At 38.6% G+C, this 23,111-nt stretch overlaps 1 protein-coding gene across 1 annotated transcript in view; it reads right to left on the bottom strand.

The window, feature by feature from the left end:
• Positions 1-23,111, bottom strand: part of SORCS1 (sortilin related VPS10 domain containing receptor 1) — a 305,005-nt gene that overhangs the window by 113,338 nt on the left and 168,556 nt on the right. The window contains exon 4 of the mRNA XM_075718060.1: positions 7,019-7,177. Coding sequence (XP_075574175.1) covers positions 7,019-7,177 — 159 coding nt within the window. The remainder of the gene's footprint in view (positions 1-7,018; positions 7,178-23,111) is intronic.

Raw genomic sequence — 23,111 nt, 5'->3', positions numbered from 1 at the left:
TCTCAGATATGAGCCACATCAGCTGGTGTTCTCGTTTTGCGGCAGTTTGCAAGCAACTATATTAGCATGATGACTCCAGTGCATTCAACTCATACGCTAAAAAAGTGCAGGAAACACATTAAAGGAATCTGCGTGGCATATATACTTTAAAGCCAGAAAGAACCACTAGTCTGTTCTCCCAACAGGTGCTGCAGAATCTTTACTACTAACTCAAGCAGTCTCTACAGTATTATTCAGGCCAACTACTGATGGTTGAACTAGACTGTATCATTTGGAAAGACATCCAATCTCAATTCCAAGGTATGATGAATTTACCACTCCTATGTTGTCCTCAAGGTTAATTCCCTTCTCTGTTAAAAAAAATACTCTCCCTGTAACAGGTAACAAGGTATCCTGCACTTGATTTCTGTTGTAAATTTACTAGGTAGGTTCATAACTGTTTAGATAACTGCATTAAATAAATGATTTTTGTTTAAAAAGTGTATCGTATTAAAATAAGAACAGAACAGAAAAGGCTTATTACAGCAGAATTCAGGGCAAAGTGTCAGAATTTTCATGCACACATGCATAGCTTTAAATTTAAAAATAAATTATTATTGTTTATCATTTTCGTTATATTAAAACCTATGGCTCCAAGTGATTTTAGTCTTGACAGGCACTTTGTGCAACAAAAAACTGGAGACGTTGGAGAGTACAATCAAAACAAATGACAGAGAAGGGAGAGGTGTCACCTACAGAAAAGTGAAGGAAGTTGCTCAACACCAGAGAGATCAGTGGCAGACCTAGTGATATGGAGTACATTTCTTTATTCCTAATCCAGTGAACTGTTCTACTCTGATGGAAAGGAAAAAAGTAATTTTTCCATGAAAGTAGAAAAACTGGAGTTATGTAGAGCACAGAAAATCTTGCAGAGAAACAACGGATCTACGCATAGATATAAGTATGCATCCAAGGATCCCAAAGCAGCAAAAGAACAAGTTATCTAGGGGTACAGAAGGCTGATGTTTATACAGATGGATAAGCAAGGGCATATTGATTTGCCTAAAGACAAGTGAGTCAGTGGTAAAGAGCACAGTGATTACTGCTTGAGAGTCTTTCCTTCTGTTTCACTGATCACACTCCTGGCCCAGAAATGTATCTTTCTCTCTGGACTGCCAGACTGCCACTGGGCTCTGCCAGTTGATTTTTTCTTTTCCTTTTTTATTATTTATTAGGGGAGGAAAGAATGTTAGAGATTCCTCCCACTTTTAATTCCATTCTTTATTTTAAATTGTTACCCCAGCATATTATGCTTAGTGAGGTGTGTAAAAGACTGATGGGTACAATAGGGAAGCATATTTTATGACATAGTTTTTACACTGGCATATGGCCAATTAAAAAAAAAAAATACAATCTGACACCATTATTCTTGTTGTCGAGACAATGCTGAGGAACTGACTATGAGAAGAAAGGAGGAAAACTCCTAATAAAATAATAGCCAGATGAATAGTTTTGATGTCCCTTCCTCATTCATTTTCAGTATGCTGGTTGCCACCAAGTGCTAATCAGTTTGCCTAGGGTTAACAAGGCATATTTACAGAGCTGTGTGCAAGATGTGTTATCAGGATGCCCGACCGGCATCTACGCTTAAGGTCTTCACAAAAATAGTGTGCACAGCCCTAGCTACAAACGTGGATGGATTTGTGCATGACTGATTGCTTGCTTAGAAACATAACCACATGGAAAGTCTTAAAAATAAGGGTTAGCATTCACAAGGCCTTTGTGTGGAAGGCCCTTTCCATCCCTGGTACAGGTGCTGGTAATACAGAAAGGATATCTAAGATTGTGCAGAAAGTGAGACGTTGCAAAGCCTGGGACAAAAACCTTTTAACGTGCAAATTCCTTACTACGTTTCATCTTCAACAATATGCCTCAAAGAGAACCAAGTCTGCTGGAAAACTAGCTTGGTTGATTAGTGGTGCCCTAAATATTAACACAAATAGTGCAGATTGCTGCAGGAGTAATGCTGCAGGGAAAGGGAGAGTTATTCACATAGGCAGGCTAATGTTAGCTTTATGCAAACTAGCCCTGTTTTTTTCTGTAGTCTGTCAAAAGAGATAGACTTTTCCAGAGGATGATTCAAAGTGGCTAATGCTTACCACTCTAGAGAAGCTTTTTTCCTCTCCATTAATTTTAGATGGGATTAGCCTCCCTCAGCTAACATTAGCCCAAGTGAATAGCCCTCTAAATGTTGTCAGCAGTGTGGAAAAAAACCACCCCAAAATGATGTCACTTGATGTTAACGGCAATTTTTTAAAAAAAACTATGATGTAGTTTCTGATAAAATAAATCTGGGTTTTATTCCCCCTTCTCTGGTCTATGTAGGCAGCGACTGTTACCACTGAAATTGAGAGGGTGTAAATAGAAACAGAATAATTTAGGTTGAAAGGAACCTCTGGAGGTCCCCGGTCTGACCATTTTCCAAGCAGGGTCACCCTCAAAGTTATATCCTAATGCAGTGAAATGAAGGGTTTTAGAATTATGAAATGCATCCAAAATAGTCCATCACATCCTCAAGACATTAGACCAAACATACAGATAGATGGGGTTGAAGGTATTTTTATGAGTTGGCCTGTTCTCTCACACAGACATCCTGTGGCCATATGCATCCTTATCTCTATTCTAAGTGGTTCCTCTGTCATCCCTGATCTACGAACACCTTTCTCTTCCACTTGAACGCATGAGGAGTAGACCTCCTTTACTCTAGGAGACTGAAGATGACATGGTTTGATGGCAGAAGATATGTTGTTCCACAAGCAACAGACTCCTGATTTGCTAAACATCAGCACTTCAGCTATACAGCCAAGTATCAGTCCCTAACTCATTGATCTGCATCATGACACACATAGTAAATAGACAGATGGAATCAGATATTTGGGAAAGGCTAAAATGAAAAAAAAAAAAAAAAAAAGAAGAAAAAAAGGAAAAGTAAACCTCTTCATTTACTAGTGCTATGTTGACAGAGCTCCTTTACTCTGGGGTGCCTTGCTTTTCAAGAGTTCATTTAAAATGAGAGAGGAGAAACAACAGCAATAACTCCATTTTAAACCTGCTTTTTCAGCTTCTGTTGCTGCCTTTCAGTGCTCGAGTGCCTTTGTGCATTTATTCCTGAGCTGGGCAATTACAACCCTGCATTTCACCCGTCTGACTTGTGTTTCCCAATTTCACCTGTATTTCATCTCTCCAAATAGCTCTGTTATTCATGGCTGATTACTAACCATTCCTCTGTGTGTCTGACCCATCTGAATAGCAGAAGATGTCTCCACATGAAGTAGAGGCTCTTACATCCCACCCTCTGATTACACAGCAAACCACTTTTGAAGATTACATAGTAATACATAAGCAATAGTCCCATAAAATACAGCCCTTCATCCTACAAGCAAGCTGATTAAACCCATGAGAGCTCACACGTACAAGACCTCCAACAAGCTTTTGCCTCACAAGCAATGCTTTACTGTGTCTGAAGTTTCCTCCTTATTTGTAACTCCTCTTACACAGAAAATGGAGAAGCATGCAGTACTTCTGCAATTACGTGGTAAGAATCAGCCATGTAACAACTGTACTTTCAGCCAGAACAATGAATGCAATCATGAAGCAATTAGTGCAGGCAGCAGATGGTTTGTCGCTCTTTTTTTCTCAAGACTGGCAGGAAAAAGTCATGACTGAATAAGGGACTGGTCTGTCAGCAGTGGTAATTCAAGTCTGCTGCCCAAGGCAGAAACACACGGGAGAGATATGTGAACAAAAGCAACCACGTCACTGAAGCTTAATGAGTTATTGCTCGTCAGCTGAACCCCAGTAATTAACCACATTCACCCACACACAACACCCAAGAAACTGGGACATAAAATTACTTCAGTTAACAGAGATTTCACTACCATTGAGTAAATCCCTATTCAACCAAAGAAAAGAAGATCTGTAGTACTTATTGTAGTGATAGACTCAGTGGGTTGTCAAGAGACTGTGGGATGATGCTATGTGACACATTTCGTGTTCATTACAACTGAGCAATGAGAGGCATGCACTAACTGTTGGCTTTGCCCCCAACAGTCCTGAATTGGATGGACAACTTCTGAGAATCAAAACAGCCCAGACCCAATGTGATTCCTATCTCTCCAGCTCTTGCTCTATTTACCACCTGATTCTCCTGGTCCCACCTGCTGCAATGACAAGATGCAAATGGATGGCAAAAATGATGTGGCTTGCTAGAAGGATGCAAATGTGTTTTCTAATTGATTCTCACCTCCCTCCTGACTGTCAACTGCAAAATTAAATGACTGCAACAATCCTAACTGGCCAAAATCCAACTTATTCCATACAGCCCCCATCAACAAAACCTTCACAGCCTCTTCAGTCAGTGGCATCAAAGTCAGTGATATCAAAATGTAAATTCCTTACCATACAGATACATTTCCCTTGCTTCCTTGGGTGATTCTTCGTGCGCACACAGTGCCTGGAATCCAAGGTGTAATGGATTCTCTTTCCTTAAATACAGCCTTAGCACAAGATTGCAAAATAGCAAACGGCAATGTCATTTGTTCCAAACTACCCCACAGCTCCCATTGCAATTATCTAAATACCTGTAGGACCTCTTAATTACTCTGAGAAAATTCTGCCTTTGGATATACCAGCATGAAACCAATGGGAGTAATTTACACTTAGCCATAGGCTGAACTTGACCCTTAGTTTGAGTTACATTCAATTTAGTCCAAGCTGATTAATACTCTTTGTCTGTCGGTTACCCTCTACGGTTCTTGGCCAAAGGTTGTTGAAGTCAGAAAATGTATCCATTAGGCTTTAAAGTAGAAACCAGGCCTGTGACTCATACCCACAACAGAGTATTTTTAAAATTCTATTTTAGAGTTAATTGGTACAGATCTACAGACCTTGTGCTATGTGATTTTTCTCTTGCAACTACAGTATTTAATTACCAACAGTTATCTAATTTGCTAATCAATGCCATACACAAAGAAATTTTACCATACAGCCTGCAGCCTCTCATGCAAAACACCCCATACACACAACTCAGACACCAACCCCATAAATTCAGGTTAATGCACAAAGGACCCTTTGTTCTCATATCTGTTTTGTTTTATAGGATACTATAGAAGAAGAGAAGGAGTTTCCTATGGAGTAGTGACAATATACTTGCTGGTAGCCATCTACCATAAATTAGATGAGCATTAGCTGTATGGCCTAATTCAGAATTATTTCCTGAGCAGGCTGAATACCACAACAGCTGAAATTCATTTTCTACTATATCCTACTTTTATTCGACAAATTTACCACTGAAAGTTTCATTGATCCTCATGTAATAAATTTCCTGTAACTAACACAGACTAACTTCCATTCTAATGGGTCCTAAAAGACAGCAGGGACCAGATTCTGTTCAGTTTCATACCAGTCAGAGAATTCAACAGCCACAAGGGAAAGGAAACATTCTGACCTTGTCTAATTACATACTGAACACCCAGAAATAATTTAATCTCACCTTCCTCTGAACAAATTATAATCACAGTACACTCTACAAAATGCTGAGAGAGGGGTGAGTGAAAATATTGCATGACTCTACAGAAAGAATCAGGCAGACAAGATACATTTCTCATAGTTGGGAAGGATATTAAGCTACAGTCCTGGAAGGATACTGGGTTTGAGTTTAAAGCACATGACTGAACTTCTATTCCAAAAATTCCCATAAGATCATTTTGTGACCTTACCTACTTATTTAGCTTCCTCATGCCTTTATTTTCTCAGGCTTACAGTAATAGTAACAACAAACCTAATTTAGGCTAAATGAAAATTAGTTGTTTAATGTTTGTAAAATGAATTCAAACACACAGATGGAAAACGTCACAGAATTCAAACTTTTATGTTGATATTTACATCAATGTATAATCTGAACAATTCAGCCAATACTTTGATTATTGATTAGTTTCAGATTCTCATAGATTCATCATATGTAAAACAAAAAGAGACAACTAAATTACTTTGTATAAAGACTTACATACTAGATGCAAAGATATTTCACTCTTTTACCCCTGTTGGGAGCTTTTTATTCAAAAATATCAAAATGTCAGGATGTGAAATTCGCCGTTTCTCAGAGCAGTTTGCTCCAACAGCTAGTTACTTTGTAGTTGAGTTTATCTGCTATTGACTCCTAACCCATCAATTCTTGTTAGAAGGTTTTTTGCTAGATCAAAATGCTTACTCACATGTTTTGTCTTCCCCCACGGAGATATTTATGCACAACAATATAGTTTCCCTTCGATCTGCTTTTTGGTAAACTAAACAGATTGTGCTCTATAAAGATGACTGACTTGTGAGTACTGATGTACTTGATTTTCAAAAAGTTCTAACAATGAGGTCTCTTACAATCAAGTCCTGTTCTGTTGTCTCAAGTTGGGCAGCAAAAAATCAAGGCAAATCTCACAGCATATTTATTCGGTTGATGGGTTACCCATACTGAAAGAACTAGACTTCAAAGGAAATTGATTCACCGCTACTTTTGTCTTAGAAAATCAAAGGCTACTTGAAAATACACCGACCAGATAGGAACCACGACTGTCTGATAATGTTCTTGGAGTTGGTGCTAGGCTGGAGCAAGAGAATTGTTAAATAAGAGGACAAAAAGCCTCATAAGAGGTTGTTATTCCTATCGTGAAGGATCCTAGCTGTCTTCTCTGCCCACTGCCTGTCACATGATATTGCCAAAAGGACTGACAAAACAATGCAGACTGACAGGTCAGTCATAGAGGGCTAGGCCCCAAGAACACAGTAGGTGCCCATGTCCTTTACTTTGCCCTTTACATTGAGGCTTACTCAATGTTTTTGCTTGGAAATACCAGTTTGGTGTTTCCAAAGACTGTCCTGGTATCACCCTAAAGACTGTCCTGAATGGTCTGCAGCATTGTGTAGAGAGTTGGGGAAACCCTAGGTTCTACCTAAGCAAACAAAGCAAAATGCTGCCAATGATTCTTACCTTCTGATCTTGGCTGTATGCTAAGATCCAATCTTCCTGCTTGGGGTGGAAGAGCAGACTGTGGATGTAGAAGTTCAGACGGTATTTTTGATAGGTGGCACCTTCATCAGAACTGATTAATAAGCTGCTCTCAACTTCTGGATCAGTCAGCAGCATAATCTATATGGGGAGGAAAGATGAAAATACAGTGGTGAAGTCAGATGGAGAAATAAGCAAGCAGATAGGAACTTCAGATAAGCTTATTAAATAAGTCTATTTCAAAATGTTTCAATATAATGTCAAAACTAAGCATAGCCAATCTTTCAGTAAGGAAAACAGTATATTTCAACTATGTATATAAACACATAATATATGATCAAATAGGCAGAATGACTTTACCACTAGTTAAAAAGACCTAAATGAAGCTCTGCTTAGATTATCTGAAAAATCAAACCTGAACTTTGTAACACCAGAGTGCAAACTTACTAAGTTACCAGCCAGCCACAGTGGGCTGCTAGGGTCTTCATGAATGATCTACTGGAGTGGCAGACAAAAAGTTAGATGCTAAGAAAAAAAGAGAGACATAGAGAGAGGAGAGAGATACACACAGAATTATCTCTAATGGTGAGGTTTGTTAGACTCTGGCAGAATTTTCAAAGATGACAGTTACATTGCCTGAAATGTTATAACCTTGCTGTCTGCAACAAGCAGTCTTGTTCTGGCAGAACACATTTGATAACGTGCTGCATTCTTTCCATCTCCAGTTTCTATGGTGCTGTGAATTATAGATTTGGTAGTGTATCAAAAATAATCTCCGCATAGTAAAGTTGCTTCCAAGCTTTGTCCAAGAGTGTTAGTTCAGGAGTGACAAAAGATATACAGCTTGCAGTTGTAGTAGCTACTTCTCCCCATTAACTGCAGTATTAATTGGTCTGCACTGCTGATGAATCAGAGAGAATGACGAGATACTCCTCTCGTGTCTCTGCATGAGAGAATATATAGGTTTGAGCAGTAGAAAGAGATCATTCCAGTGTTTCAGCAAGCAACAAAGGGATACCCCTAAGGAATGGGAATGAGGCACCATGAATGACAAACATGAAAAGTTCTGAAGAATATTTGCCTGGGAAGGTATTAAAGCCTTGAATCACTAGCTTTTTTTTTTTTTTTTTTTCTTTCTTTTAAGTACTGGTGCTGCTGTTACCTTGCAAATGGCAAACACCGATCTGTTCTTAGACAAGCCTGAAATGAAAGGATCCACACCTGGCATTTCTCACAGCAAATTCCTGTCTGGGTTTGGGCACTGCAAAAATCACACACTCCATTTCCTTCTCTTTGTTTCATTTAGGCAGGCAGAGTTAGATATAACTTAACTCACTACCTATGAATTATAGGACACCATAAGTCTTGACAGACACCAGATGCTAAAGAACTTTTTGTACGTGAATGGTCAAATACACATATAATCTACACAGAAAATGTCCTTCATTATTGGGTAACTGCCAGAGGTTTTTCTGTATCTCTAGAAAACCCCTTGGTAGCATAAAAAATTGGCTTGTGACTTGGAAGTTTGGGGTTCTTCAAAATCCCTGAACTTTAATATCCTGAGTGATCATAGACCAGTTACATTACCACACTGTATCTCTAACATAAAATAGGGTAATGATTCCATTGTAGCATGAAGGTACAGTTTCCTTTTGTATCTCTGATTTACTTCTGAAATCTTGTGATGCAAACATGCATTATTAGAATTAAACATTGTTATTTTCATTTAACACTTTCAAATACATCAAGTATATCATTGATGTGACTTCTAAACTGAAGATTGCATGATAGCAGCTACACAGAAAGCATTAATAATCAAAACATCAATATGTAGATCATCTACTGTCACTATGTAGCCTATCCAGCTTCTGAAGCCAAAAATTAATTGTGACGTTTATCAGTTGGTTCTTTTTTCTTACCAAACATCTGGGACAAAGTTCCTGTGGTTAACATTTATCAATTCAGTACTATGATTCAAGCATTATGATTTTCCTATTTTTATGACTTCCTTCTTGAGTGGATTTTGTTTATGTTGGTATTTGAAAATATCACAGTACAGCATTCATTTGGACTACAGCAACTAGAGCAGAAATAAGCACAAATCAATGGGCTTGATCCGAGCTCCCTGAAGTTAATAACAGTCTTGTCATTGACTTTGGGTTGTGCCTCTAAAGCAAGCTGTTAATCAAGGTCCACTCTAGTCTCATATATTTCCTCCTACCTGCACAAGGAACTCATCTGACCTCATCACTGTCACATCCAAGCACATCACTGCCTTAAATTTTCTGTCAGGCCACTCCTCTGAAGTGTGAAAGTACTCTTATCTCCATTCCTTAGAAAGAGAATTGAGGGACAAACTATTGAGGCACTGAAGCACCTAATTCCTCATTCAATCAATAAAAGTTAAGTGCCTAAACTGACTTGCCAGCACTGCTGACTTTGGTTTTAATCTGCTAACTACCACCCTGGGCTATTACCACTGTGTTTTCAGGTATCTATGGTCTCCAGAATCCTTAGCTGTTGCACTGCGATAACCAGCCATTCTGTACACATAAAGTGGTTCAGGACACATCAGTTTTGCTACATGTGCCACCAGCAATAGTGTTACAGATGTGGCGGAGCTGCGCAGAACTGCTGCAGATTTATGCAAGGGCATACAGAGAGTTGGAGACAGGGGAGAGAGTTGACAGATGACTCTTTAGCCACTAGTCAGATTGTTAAATATGGGACCAACTTTCAGTGTTGGGACAGCATTGTCTGCTACGCTGCTGTGCCTTGCATTGCCAATCACTTTGCACAGATGCCATAAACCAAAACAAGCTAGAGCTGACTAAGCAGTCACTACTCATGTAACAGTCAGAGCACCATGTTTCTTATAAGATAAGAAGAGCAAATTTAATTACAACATATCTGCATGTAAATAATCAGAGTTACAAGCCCAAAAGATAGCAATTACTGGATAAGAAGCAGAAATTGATACCTGTATGAAAAATCTGCCAAAACAAGAGGAAAATGCTGTGTGTATCTACCTGAACCTTTCAGATCTGACCAGAGGCATGCTTCTGAAATGAGTTGGGGGGAGTTTTGGGGGGAAATCGCTATAGCAAATCCTTATATACTATGTTCTGGCTCATACCACAGTGATCTCAGAGCACAGGAACGGAAACTTTTCAAGGAAACTAAACCAGAAAATACATTTCAGGAGTGCATCTAATGCGGTCCAACCACTACTGGACATTTAGCTCAGTGTATCAGGTCAGACCCTGTGCCTCCAAAATGCCCATATTACAGACAGATGTCATCTCAACATCAACCATTTCATTCTACAAACCCACTTCCACGGAGCTGCACTACATGCTAATCTAGTTGCAGCCACATTAGCTTAGTTTTATTGCCCAAGTTGCCTGGAGCATAAATGGGAAAGGAGGGAAAATACCATTAATTGTAATGTTTTTGTTGTTGTAGCACATGAAATACAGAGTAAATAAATTTTAGAATTTTCTTTGAAATAAATGAAGCCAATTTCTGCTTTGAAGTAGTCTACTACCCATTGACTTAATGCAGTTGCTTATACAGAAAATAAAAGTGGAAACAGACGTGCTGAACAACAAAAGCATGGAAAATAAACCCAGCAACAATAACAAAGTGAATCTAAGTTTAGAAGTAATAAACTTTAATATCTAAGAATATCTAAGAGAGAGATTAGAAAGAAACTATTTTTATAATTTCCACCTTCACTGTAGAAAGCATGCTGGATTTCCTTAAATGTGAGCTCCTCAAAGGAGTGATCTTCTCACTCTGTTTCTACAGTGCCTCATGCAACATATTACTGCTTTCCCACCTAACACTGGTTTCTGGACAAGTATATTCTGGACATCACTGAGGAATCAACATGACTTTTGCACATGAAAATCATACCTTAAACCTATCCAGGTTCTTAGAGCCTGTAGGGAAAGGCAACCTAGCTGAAGTCTAATACGATTTTTGAGGTGTTCCCTTGCCAAAGGATCTGAAATTGTCATGGGATAAAAGGCCCTTCCACAGATTAATTTATGGTTAGAAGATCAGCATGAAAGGTTAGGGAAAAACCTTTCAGTTTCCACAATGGAGTGAAGTGTTCATCTGGAATTTCCCTGATGCTTTGTGCTGTTCAATTTATTCATTAACGATTTGGAAAGAAGGAAAGAAAGATAGGTGACAAAGGCTGCTGATGACAGTAAGGTATTCAGAATGATGAAAACAAAAGCCAGCTATAAAGATCTGTAAAAGGATTTTGCAATACTGAGTACCTGAGCCGTAAAATGACAGGTGAAATTCAGTGATGATGTATGGAAAAAAAAAAAAAAAAAATGGAAAAAAGCATTCCCAGCATAACAGACAGAACAATAGGCTCCAAGAAGATAATTCCTTTCAGGAAAGGAGTCTGGGTGTTTCAGTGAAGAGGTCTCTGAAAATAGAAGCTCAGTCCTCAGATTCTCTCAAAAAACCTCAATTACAGCAGTAGGAACTATTAGGAAAGAATTAAACAGCATAACAAATAATGCTATTAGGCCACTGTAAAGTGTTCCCACAACTTTAACACTGGGCGCTATAAGGGTGATCGAAGAAAACTATGAAACATTTTTCATACAAGCAGCAAATAAATGAACTGCTCAACTTCCAAAAGAGATAAATGAGAGGCAATTTGACCAAAGTCTACAAAACTGTGAATGACCTGGAAATGGTTAGAGAACAATTATTCACTCTGCCATAATACAAAACTCATGAGCATCAAATAAATTTATCAAGAGTGAGATATGAAATACAGGTGAGGCCATGACAAGGGAAGAGCTATGGATGTCATCTAACTGGACTTCTGTAAGGCCTCTGACATGGTTCTTCACAACATCCTTCTCTCTACATTGGAGAGACATGGATTTGATGGGTGGACTGTTCGGTGGATGAGAAATTGGTTGGATGGTCACATCCAGAAGGTAGTGGTCAAGGCTCAATGTCCAGATGGAGACTGGTGACAAGCGGTGTCCCTCAGGGGTCTGTACTGGTACCAGTACTGTTTAATATCTTCACCATGCCTTCAACACACCAAGCTGAGCAGTGTGGTTGACACACCTGAGGGATGGGATGCCATTCAGAGAGACCTGGACAAGCTCGAGAAGTGGGCCCATGTGAACCTCATGAGGTTCAACAAGGCCAAGTGCCAAGTCCTAAACCTGGGTCAGGGCAACCCCCGATATCAATACAGGCTGGGGATGAAGGGATTGAGAGCAGCCCTGTGGAGAAGGACTTGGGGGTACTGGTGGATGAAAAGCTGGACATGAGCCAACAATTGCGCTCACAGCACAGAAAGCCAACCATATCCTGGGCTGCATCAAAAGAAGCGTGGCCAGCAGGTCAAGAGAGGTCATTCTGCCTCTCTACTCCACTCTTGTGAGACCCCACCAGGAGAGTACTGCATCCAGCTCTGGAGTCCCATCTCTGGAGTCCTCAGTACAGAAAAGATACGGACCTGTTGAAGTGGGTCCAGAGGATGGCTACAAAAATGATCAGAGGAATGAAACAACTCTCCTACGAAGAAAGGCTGAGAGAGTTGGGGTTGTTCAGCCTGGAGAAGAGAAGGCTGTGGGGAGACCTTAACTGCAGCCTTTCAATACTTAAACGGGGCTTTTAAGAAAGATGGGGACAAACTCTCTAGCAGGGCCTGTTGCGATAGGACAAGGGGTAACGATTTTAAACTAAAAGAGGGTAGATTTACACTAGATATAAGGAAGAAATTTTTTACGATGAGGGTAACACTGGAACAGGTTGCCCAGAGAGGTGGTAGATGACCCATCCCTGGGAACATTCCAGGTCAGGTTGGACAGGGTTCTGAGCAACCTGATCTAGTTAAAGCTGTCCCTGCTCACGGGGAGGTGGGGGGAAGTTGAACTAGATGACCTTTAAAGGTCCCTTCTAACCCAAACCAATCTATGATTCTATGATTTTTTGCCTGGTTAAACCATGAAACTCCTTGCTACAGTTTGTTGTAGATGTGAAAAGTTTGTATGAAGAGGAAAAATGAACAGATAATGTTCCTGGAGAAAAAAAAAATCCATCAATTCAAAATTATCTCTGTTGGCTCAGGAATCTGAACCACAGACTGCTGAATTCTGGGAAAATATATAGGAAAATATCATTATATACTTGCCCTGATCTGACACTTCTTTCTCAACAGAGAGTAGGATTGGTTAAGATTCAGTCTGATTTAGCATGGCTGTTCTTACATATGTCACCGGAGAATGAATGAAAATGATAAACGATAACATGATCAGCTCAGGTAGGCTGATCTAGCAACTTCTTATGTGAAGAACTGGGCCCATCATTTTTAATTTGATATTTTTTAAACTAACTCTGATTCCACCATTACAAACCAAAGCTGTTAACACAGGAGTAAAGAGAGGCATACATATCTGATTCTCACTTCCAGCAAAAGCCCTTAGTAAAGGGAGACTGACCTTAGAGTGCCTCTGCTCTGGTTTATTGTTGTCTTATGTTAAACAAAACCAAAGACTGAGTATAAGCTAAGACTCTACTTCTCCCCAGCAAAAGTAATCACTCTCTGTTCAGATCGGTGCTCAGTAATGACCAGAGTCTGCTTACTCACACCAGGCACAGCAAGCGCATGCTGTACTTCCTGATGCTTCAGACAGATAGGGTTTTTTCTCTGTAAAAAATGTCAATAAAGTCAACACAGGCTTTTGCAACCAAATGCAAGGCATCCATTAATCACCCACCCCCTGAAAAGGAAGAAACTTGATTTGCTTTTCCGAGAAGTGACAAATGAACACAAAACATAATTTATAGATCTTAAACAGTCCACACTTTTTTCACCCCTTCTTTGGTGCTAAGCCTGCTGATGGCAGATTGCCCTTGACAATTATGTGGATTTTTGCTGTCCTCACAAAGAAACCCAGGAATGCTTTGCAACAGGATTCCAATTTTGCTTCTACAGATGGAATTGTGATCCTTATACAACTGCCCTGAATACTAGATTCAGCATCTTAGTCAAAACAAGTCCAGAACTGCTCTCAATCTTTTATTTTAGCCCCTTATATCTCCACTTGGACCAACTTTTCTCTAACTTTTTGTAGGAAAGAGCATAGTATCAGTGAAATAGAATGTTATGAAAAAAACCACAAATATATTTCATAGATTCACATGTTCTTTCATTCTCTTCTGATGTATCAACAGATCTGAGTTATATCACCTGACCAGAAATAGGGATGAAATGCAAATTGGGTCAAGTCTAGTGAAAGAACCTTCACCTTTCTCACTTACTGCATGCTTCATGCATAGACCCAACATTGGTGACCCACATGGAACAAGTAACATTTCTCACAGGAAAACGTAAGAGTGAAGTAAAGAAAAAGAGGAAATCAGCAAGAAATAACAGAAATGTCCTACTCTTAACAAAAGCTGGGCATTCCCTACTTAAATTCTCTAAACATTTGAATTTTTTTCCAGCTTCTCTGCATGCCAGATACAAAATTATAGAGGGTTGTGGGGTTTGGGTTTTTTTACATGGTAACTGATTGCAAGAGCAAGATTGCATCAGTGCTATGGAGTCCCAGCATAATGAAATGTAATTTCTGCCACTTTACATATCACTTTTTCTGAATTTGGATTGCTATTTACAGGGCATGAAGATTGTGTAAAGAGAGAACCTGATTCTCCAGATTCAGCAATTCACACATGCATTTCAAAGCAACGTGCCCTGCTTTTAAGTAATCGAACTAGTTCATTGCTTAAGCTTTTTCAAGACCTAGAATACAAAATAAAATGAAAGAAGCCAAAGAAAGGAACTGCTTTGGCCATGACATTCTGAAATAAATACAACACTACTGTAAAGCAAGTTGGACCTTTTACAGGACTGAGTTGCTGGAAGCCGTAAGTGGTTGCAAGAGCAAATAAATTAGGGACAAAATTACCAAAAAGAAATAACTCAAAGCATTTATTTGGATATTAACAGAGAAAGAGGAGACTGAAGCCTTTGCAAAGTTTAACAAGCTTTACTCATAGGCTAACATCAACTGCTGTAGAACTGCGCTCATGAGTAATGCCACCAAAATTTGGCCCAAGTCTCTGCTTTAAATAATTTGGCTAACAGTATTAGCACCTAAATGAAAATATGAAATGAGCTAGAGCTGACAGTTTTGAAGCTACTTCTAACGCCAACTAAAAGACAAGGTTAGTTGCTGAGCAATTTCATTAAGACACCATTAAAATAATACACCGATAATTCAATCAAGGCACTGTGAAGTGTTTTATTGCCACAAGTTCTTGTTAACTCACAAAGTGCAGTAACTTTGTAGGGAAAGAAAAGACTTTAGTGACAGAATTACACTTTCAACACTGAAGACAAAAAAAAAAAAATACTGCCTTTGAATGATAACCTGGTTTGGATGCCTTTGAATGATGACCTGGTTTGGAATGGTCTCAGAAATAAATAGAAATGACCACTTTAATACAAGGAAAAGGTCTGTGGACAAGTTATTTTGCAACTATAACTCAGTGACTTAAGAATAAAAGGTTCTTATTCATACAAAGATGCATAACCCAAACTCATTAAATCAGTCTGCACTTTGCCGATACGGAGGGTAACATACTCAAAGCCTCCCCCAAATAAAACTGTACTTATGATTACTAGACAGTATAATTCAGATTCAGAATCAATTCAGATCTGGACAGTGGAAACTCTAGCATCATTTCCTCCAAGAACACACAGCAGGTCCATAACTGGTAGGATACTACCATCTTCCTCAAATCTTGGCTATTTAAAGGTAAGAGAAATGATGTAGTGAAAGGTTCAGATGGTGAATTCATCTTGTTTGCACACATGAAAGATTTAGTGCTCATTGAGCAATAAGACAATCTCTTGTCAGCAGAATACTAGATGGCAAAGGGCTATCTTTTAAGAGAGAAAAATTATCACCTGCCAATATTTTTGAAAGCTGGGATTGTACAGTGTTCCTAATAGAAGTATTGTTGAGAATTGCATTTGGCACCTTGATGAATGTGGTTTGAAATAAAAAGCTGGCTAGAAGAAGGAAAAAAAACATTTACCTGTTCTGTATTAGTGAAGAAGTTCATTATAGGCCAAAAGTGACCGCAAAAGAAAGCAGCCAATGAAAGTTCTGTATTTATTATCTGTGGGAATTGTCTGGGGATGTTTTATCAGAGAGAAGAAGTGAACATATGTATCAACAACAACTTACAAAAATAAAAGAAACACTATATAACTCCCCCTTATCCAAGCTTCAGACAGGGACACAAATATTCACTTCCAAGAATCTGCTGATTTCCTCTTCAATTATACAGAATAATACCATTATTTAGTGAAAGTTCAAAACAATTTCAAAAGGAAGAGGAGAAATTTTGGAAGAAATTTTTACCTTAGGAATACGTCTGCCTCCCTCTTTTACACATAGCCAGAAAAAAGCATGCATCTACTTGTGGAAATTATCACAAAATACACAAGATGTCAGTAGCTCTTCTGCACAAAGTGTCCTGTTTAAAGGTTTCAGAACACTAAAAGTATGAGAGATTTTACTCATTTTTACAGCATATGCTCATAAGTGGCTAAGCAAAGAGTATTGAAAAGCCACTGAACCCCACCACACACATATGCTAACCAGAAAAAAAAAACCCAAATAATAAGAAAAGACATTTCATCTGCTTTTAAAGAATATTCCTCTATTCATCAAATGGAAAACACCACCAGCTGTCTTAGAAAACACATTTTTTAAAATTACGTTTCTAGAAACTAGAGCAGTCCTGTTAGCCTATGCACTGAATAACACCATTATTAGGCTACCTTGGCTGAACATGATGTCTTCCTTCTGTTACAGGATTTAAGAAAATTATAGCCTTAAACATTTATATTATAAACTGTCTAATCCTCTGCTTTTTGTCTCTAGTCCATTTTTGGTTGAGCACAATATTTGGAGTCCTATCCAGATGGTTTTTAATGAACTTGTTTTAATAATTAAAAAAAAAAAAAAATCAATAACTGTGAGCTTTAAAAAACTTATTTCTGATTGTTCCAGGTGAATAAAAGGTCATTGCAGCTCACTGTTCCCCCTTCCTATATTGACTGAAATAATTAATATTTTGTAATAAATGAAAAAGAAAAAGCTTTAATTATCTCAATATCTAAACATTCAAGTTAAACAAAAACTTCTTTTTTCATGTTTAAGAACACTTCCAGAATTAAAACTACTGTTATGATTTTCAGCGATAATCATAATCTTAATAGTCAGCTGGTATTTCAATGTTTCTTTTTCAAGCATGGTACACAACAATAGATTTTTATTAACATGTGACTGTTGTCTGAATGCCAGTGAATAAGTACTAGTGACCTTCTCTATTTTGAATATAGCAAACCCAACTAAGTATTAATATATTAACTGTATTAACTGTATTAAGGAACAATTGCTGTTGCTCAGCTTGCTCTGCTTTGACTAATCCCAGTTTAATGTGGTTTCTCCACGTTATCTGAATTTTCATATCACCAAAGTCCCAGGTATAGAGTTGGGTCAATGTGATATAGACTTATGAAAAGCAAACATGAGGCTGAGATATCTGTGCAGATGTGTTTCAGTTGTTCTTTCTGCTAATACCACTTGATATGAAGGGAGATATAAAGAAAGTCCAGAGGTGCAGGGGAGATTTTTCCTAAGAGAACAGCATACAATAACAACCGCTCCTTACTCTGAACATCAGTTCAGAAACATCTGAAGCACCAAGTGGGATGGGACAGAGCCTGTTTCTATCAAAATCCAAAAGAGGGCAGTGCACCCACACACAGCCCGGCTCGTTACTTGCAGCTCATCAGTGTGGGGACATTCATCAAGTGGACAGGTTGCTACCTACAGCCTTTTCTCTGTGTGGCTGAGCTTTGGCAGAAGCCCCATTCTCAAAAGTGCCTCACCTTGGACGAGACCTGAAAAGACTCGACTACTTCTTTTTCCATTAAAGATGAAGAAGTTGCCACATCTTCAGTTTTTTTGTGTGCTGCTGAGTCACTGCTTGTGGGCTGGACTGTGAACAGAGAGAAACATTGACCTTCACCTTCCCAAGAGTAAGCTGCAATCCCAGCAGCTAGGGTGAATTCTTAAATATATGCCTTTCCTTTGAGGTAATAACTTTTAACTAAAGGAGGAAAAAAGACGAGATGGGGGAGAAAGGAGTCCCTGAAGATTAGCATCACTTTTTAAATCTTAGCTTTTTGAAGTGCTGCTTCCATTTCCATTACTCATGAATTAAATGAAAATAAAGATTCTACATTTTGTCCATACTTGAGTTAATGCACCTAGTGTCTTAATGAGGACTGTGAAAAAGGAAACAAACTCTTATTTGCATCATCCTTATGCAAAAATAGAAATGTAACACTAAAAACAGTAAAGAAAACCTTTCATTACTATAACTTAATAGATTACTGCAGGATGTTTCAGAGCTACTTTTGCTTTATCTAGAATTACAAAGTGATTTATAATTGAAATTATTTCTTTTAGGCAGATAAAGACCTCTGGAGGTCTTTTACTCCAAACTCCTGCTTCATACTGAGCCAGCTTCAAACGTACAGATAGATTCTCAGGACCCTATCCTGTCAATATTTAAATATCTTCAAGGATGGAGATTCCACAAACTCGTTGGGCCTATCCAATCTGGAGCTGGTTAGTTTCCATTCAGTGTTAATCTTAACTTTAAACATCTGGGGTTATAATGTCAGTTTTAGAACAAACAAGAACACCTTCAATTTTACATTCCTTTTAACTTAAAGGTCCATCTTAACTTAGTGAGTGCTCTGCAAGCTAGAAGTGCTCTATGAGCCCAAAGCACCAAGGTTAGTTTCACCCGCTCTGATCCTGTAGCAGTGCTGAAAATAGAATTTGTCAGGCTCAGCTCCTGATCGCACACAAAAACATTAGCTCTGGAGCAATCAGTTCTGGGGGAAGGAACATGAAAAGATTAAGCTTCTTGGGTTTTCAAATCTCCCTCAAATCAAATTCTAGATTCTTATCTCTTCATTCCACAGCCCATTTGGGTCTAATTTAGTAGCTGACATGGAATCAAACTTTCCTATTCCTGTTTCATTATTATTACACACTGCTTTCTCTTCTTTTACATACATTTGACATAAAAAGCTTTACCACCGAAAACAGCTTGAAAATCTATTCCTTAAAACTTAAATAAAATACAGGAGAAACTTCCATTCTTGAATAAAATCTAACTCATAACAATGATGGTATTTGATTATTATATTTTGAGAAGAAATTAAGAAACAAAGACTAAAAACTCAGGAAAGCTACAGTACTACAGGCACTTTATTTTGGACAGTGGAATCTAGTTTTAATAATTATCAGTTCTTTTGCAACAGAAGTTCTGCATTGTACCGAACAGGGGAAAAAAAACTCATACAGTCTTACGGTCTTACTTGCGCAGAGGAGAAAAGAAACCTCAGCTCTGCAGAGATCTGGAATGAGTTGTTCATACATATTGCCTGTACTTTGTTCTGTTGCTCAGTAAGGCACTCCTTTCATTACAGAATCTCATGAGATTAATTAGTTAATCTTCACACCAACTTTGTGGTTGAGAAGGAAAGTGCACATATCGAGAGGGAAAATTACTTGGACAAACTCCACTCATCAATCAATGGCATAAAAAGAAAGAAGCCACTTGCACTGTAAGCGTATTACAAACAATAGCATCTTCCAGCCCCAAATACCGGGCCCTAAGGGTCGTTAATCCTAATCAAAGCAAGAGGAGACTCTTGGCCTAAAAGTATTATAACGTAAGCAGAGCTACAAAAGGGACAGGAAAAGAGGGACATTAAGGGAGCAATTTTTCCCTGAAGGTCAAGTTAGTGATAAACTCATAATCCACATGATCTTCTTTCCTATTTATTGTGGTATCCCCTAAAATATACTTGAACTTCAAGTGCTTTGAACTTAATCCTGAAAGGCATCAAAAACAGCCTAACAGCATGGGTGACTGATACATCCTGAATTGTAAAGTTTATAGACACGTACGTGTTCACTGCATATAGACAGTGGGGTGTACCCCATTATTAGGGTATAAACAGGGATAGCCTGGGGCAAGAAAAATCTCTAATACATTGTGAAGATGGATGAGTTGATGGCCAGACAGCTGCTCTATAGGTTTCAACCCCCAGCTACAGGGAATCAGGAATTTATCTGGCCTGAAAGATTTATCATTTCAGGAGTTTCTGGTCTGTTTATTTTTATTAGGCCTCATGAATGTTCAAATCTTTGCATGAATCTTTTATCAAGCCTACAAGGGGGACTACCTCAAAGGAAATAAAGCTCATTATAAAGGAAGCTTCTCATGATATTCATCTTTTTTGTCCCCGTTTTCCATGTTATGCTTAGTTTTCCATTTCCACTAGTTATGCCTCTTTCATACCCCCCTGCAGTAAGGTTTTCTTTTTGGGAGAGACATTCTCAGGTAGTTCATTGTCTTCAGTTAGTCTCTATCCCAAGACGTATATACATGCTCTTTAAATGCTCTATAAAGAATGCTGTATTAAGGATGATTATGCCACTACAAGAAAGACTCAGACTCACCTAGACACAACTTTGGAAGGAAGATGCATGGAAAAGGAGGTACAATCAGAGGAACAGTAATAACAGACTGACTACTGCAACGAGGATAAATGAACTGACTGGTAAGGAAATTGTACACTTTTCAGACCTTAAAACAGAGGAAGAATAAATTATCTGCTGCTCTCTCTTGGACTTCCACAAATGAGAACAATTGGGAGGGGTAGAAGGGAGGAACATTACACTCTAATGCTGCCACAAAAGGTAACAAGACCATGGTCTCACCTCAAGCTTTTTTGCACAGAGAGACCTCTTGCACCCCCAGTGCTATGTCAGTGCATGCAATGATAACTAGAGATCATAGAATCACAGAATGGTTTGAGTCAGAAGGGACCTTTAAAGGTCATCTAGTCCAACCCCCCTACCACGGGCAGGAATATCTTTCACTAGATCAGGTTGCTCGAATATCTGTTTCAGATCTACTGGCCTTCACCCTGCCTCTACCACATGCAACACCGTTACAGTGTGGAATCCATTTCCTTGTGTCAGGGGTATTTCAGAAAAGTGAGAGAAGAGATGGGAACGGTGATGAGTTGCAGACATGAATTTTAAAAAAATGTTAACATAGTCAACAATTTTAAATAGCAATATCGATGGTCTGCTGATGGTCTCTACTATATCACAGTTATGCCAAACTTGGACAGATGGTCAGTTCACTAAACGCTTTGCTTCACAGCCAACTGTTTCAAGCCATGCCACTTGCCTCTGGCCAGCCCTGGCACCTGTGTGGCACTGTGCTGTTTAATATTTTAGAGGCTCTTACTCTTGCCTGTGTTTTGCAGCATACCCAAAGTGAAGAAACAAGGGGGAGGGAACATCACAAAGCTACACGCACCTCAGACTGTGGGCAGAGGCGCCCTGCTGGTCCCAAGGACATTATTATCTGTACCTGCTCATCTCCATCTCTCTGCACAAGGTTTTTATCCCTCCATTCCTTACAAATGCTCTCATCTCATTTCACCTAAAATTGACCAGCTGAAACTGTTTAATAAACAGGTGATTTTATCCAAAGCACTTAAACCAGTCTATCAGTTCTCAGGTGGGGGCTGGTGCTTCCAGCAAGAAGAGTGCTTATGAACTACTGGGATCCAGTAATAACTTTGAATAGTAGCTGTTTGAACCAGGTAGTATTGGTAAGAAACTGTTGTTTTTCCTTCATCTGTTTTGCCCTAACTGGCAAAGTTCTTGGGACTGACCTCATTGCATCTGGTGATGTTACACCTGTCTGAGGGAAGTATCAGATCCTTTAGTGTCTGCTGCTTTCATGTTCTGAAAATAAGAAAGTTTAACCTTAATAGAAAGTATTACAAGATAGAACTTGGAGTATTCAGTTGTTCCTCATGATATATATTCTGGGTGGTAGAAGGAAGGGTGGGGGGGGAAGTAAAAATATAGTTTTTCATTATATGTATCAATATTTTCAAAAAAAATTAATTCACATTTCAGACTTTTCTTTTTCCCTGAAATTGTAGGGAACCTATCTGAAAGAAAATGAAAACTTATATACTGTAAAAAAGCAGTAAATTTACTAAATTGTCTGCAAAAACAAATGCTATTTTTTAGCTAGTGGAAGAATTTTTTTCATGTATTTTGCTCATATATTTTATAAAGACTCAGACAGTATTTTCAAACTTAACTACCTGAAAAACAAGAATCTGGCTCTGAAGAGTCATTAATAAAAATCTCATTTAATTTAGGATTTTTGTTTAACTTTTGGCTGTTCTTCGGGTGAGGAAAGGAGGTTTCATTAGGTAATGTTTACATGACTTCTTAAAGCTTGTCTGTGGAAATCTGAGGTCTAGAAACTTTATTTGAACAAAACTTTTAATTCTTTCCAATTTAAAATTGATTCTACCAGCTGACAACTTTAGAAAAGACACACATCATAAGACTCGTGACAAAATCATGAGAGTTGGCACAACAATTCCTGCACTGAGAGTTACACCTCTTTTTGCTTGGGAGATCGCTATACAATCTAATTGTTCTTAGTGATATTTTCTGACTAGATTTAAATGGAATTGCTTTCAAGTAATTATCTTTCAACACACATCTATGCAACAGATGATGATAATAGCTAGGCATATATTTGCTGGATCAATATAATTTTTGGCATGATACTGGTATACCTGGTTCTGCTCCTGCTTCTTGATTTTTAGGTGTGGAGATGGGAAAAAATGAGTGCAGGGACAGGAATTCAGCACCAGTGAAGTCTCTTGCTTGAGGGTGCGAATCAGGATAATTTTCCTACCCTACGACGGTCATCAAAACAAGGTGGGGAGGAAAACCGAACCAGAAAGAAATTACTTTGTGGTGAGTTCTCTGGCAGTGGTGAGAGTGAGCAATGAAATCCCCCGTAATTTTAACAAATAGGTTCACTAAACCAGACCAAACATTTTTCAAGCAGCATGTTAAGC

This window comes from Pelecanus crispus, chromosome 10, assembly GCF_030463565.1.
Source record: "Pelecanus crispus isolate bPelCri1 chromosome 10, bPelCri1.pri, whole genome shotgun sequence".
NCBI lineage: Eukaryota > Metazoa > Chordata > Aves > Pelecaniformes > Pelecanidae > Pelecanus > Pelecanus crispus.
This window is presented reverse-complemented; position numbering and strand designations above follow the sequence as displayed.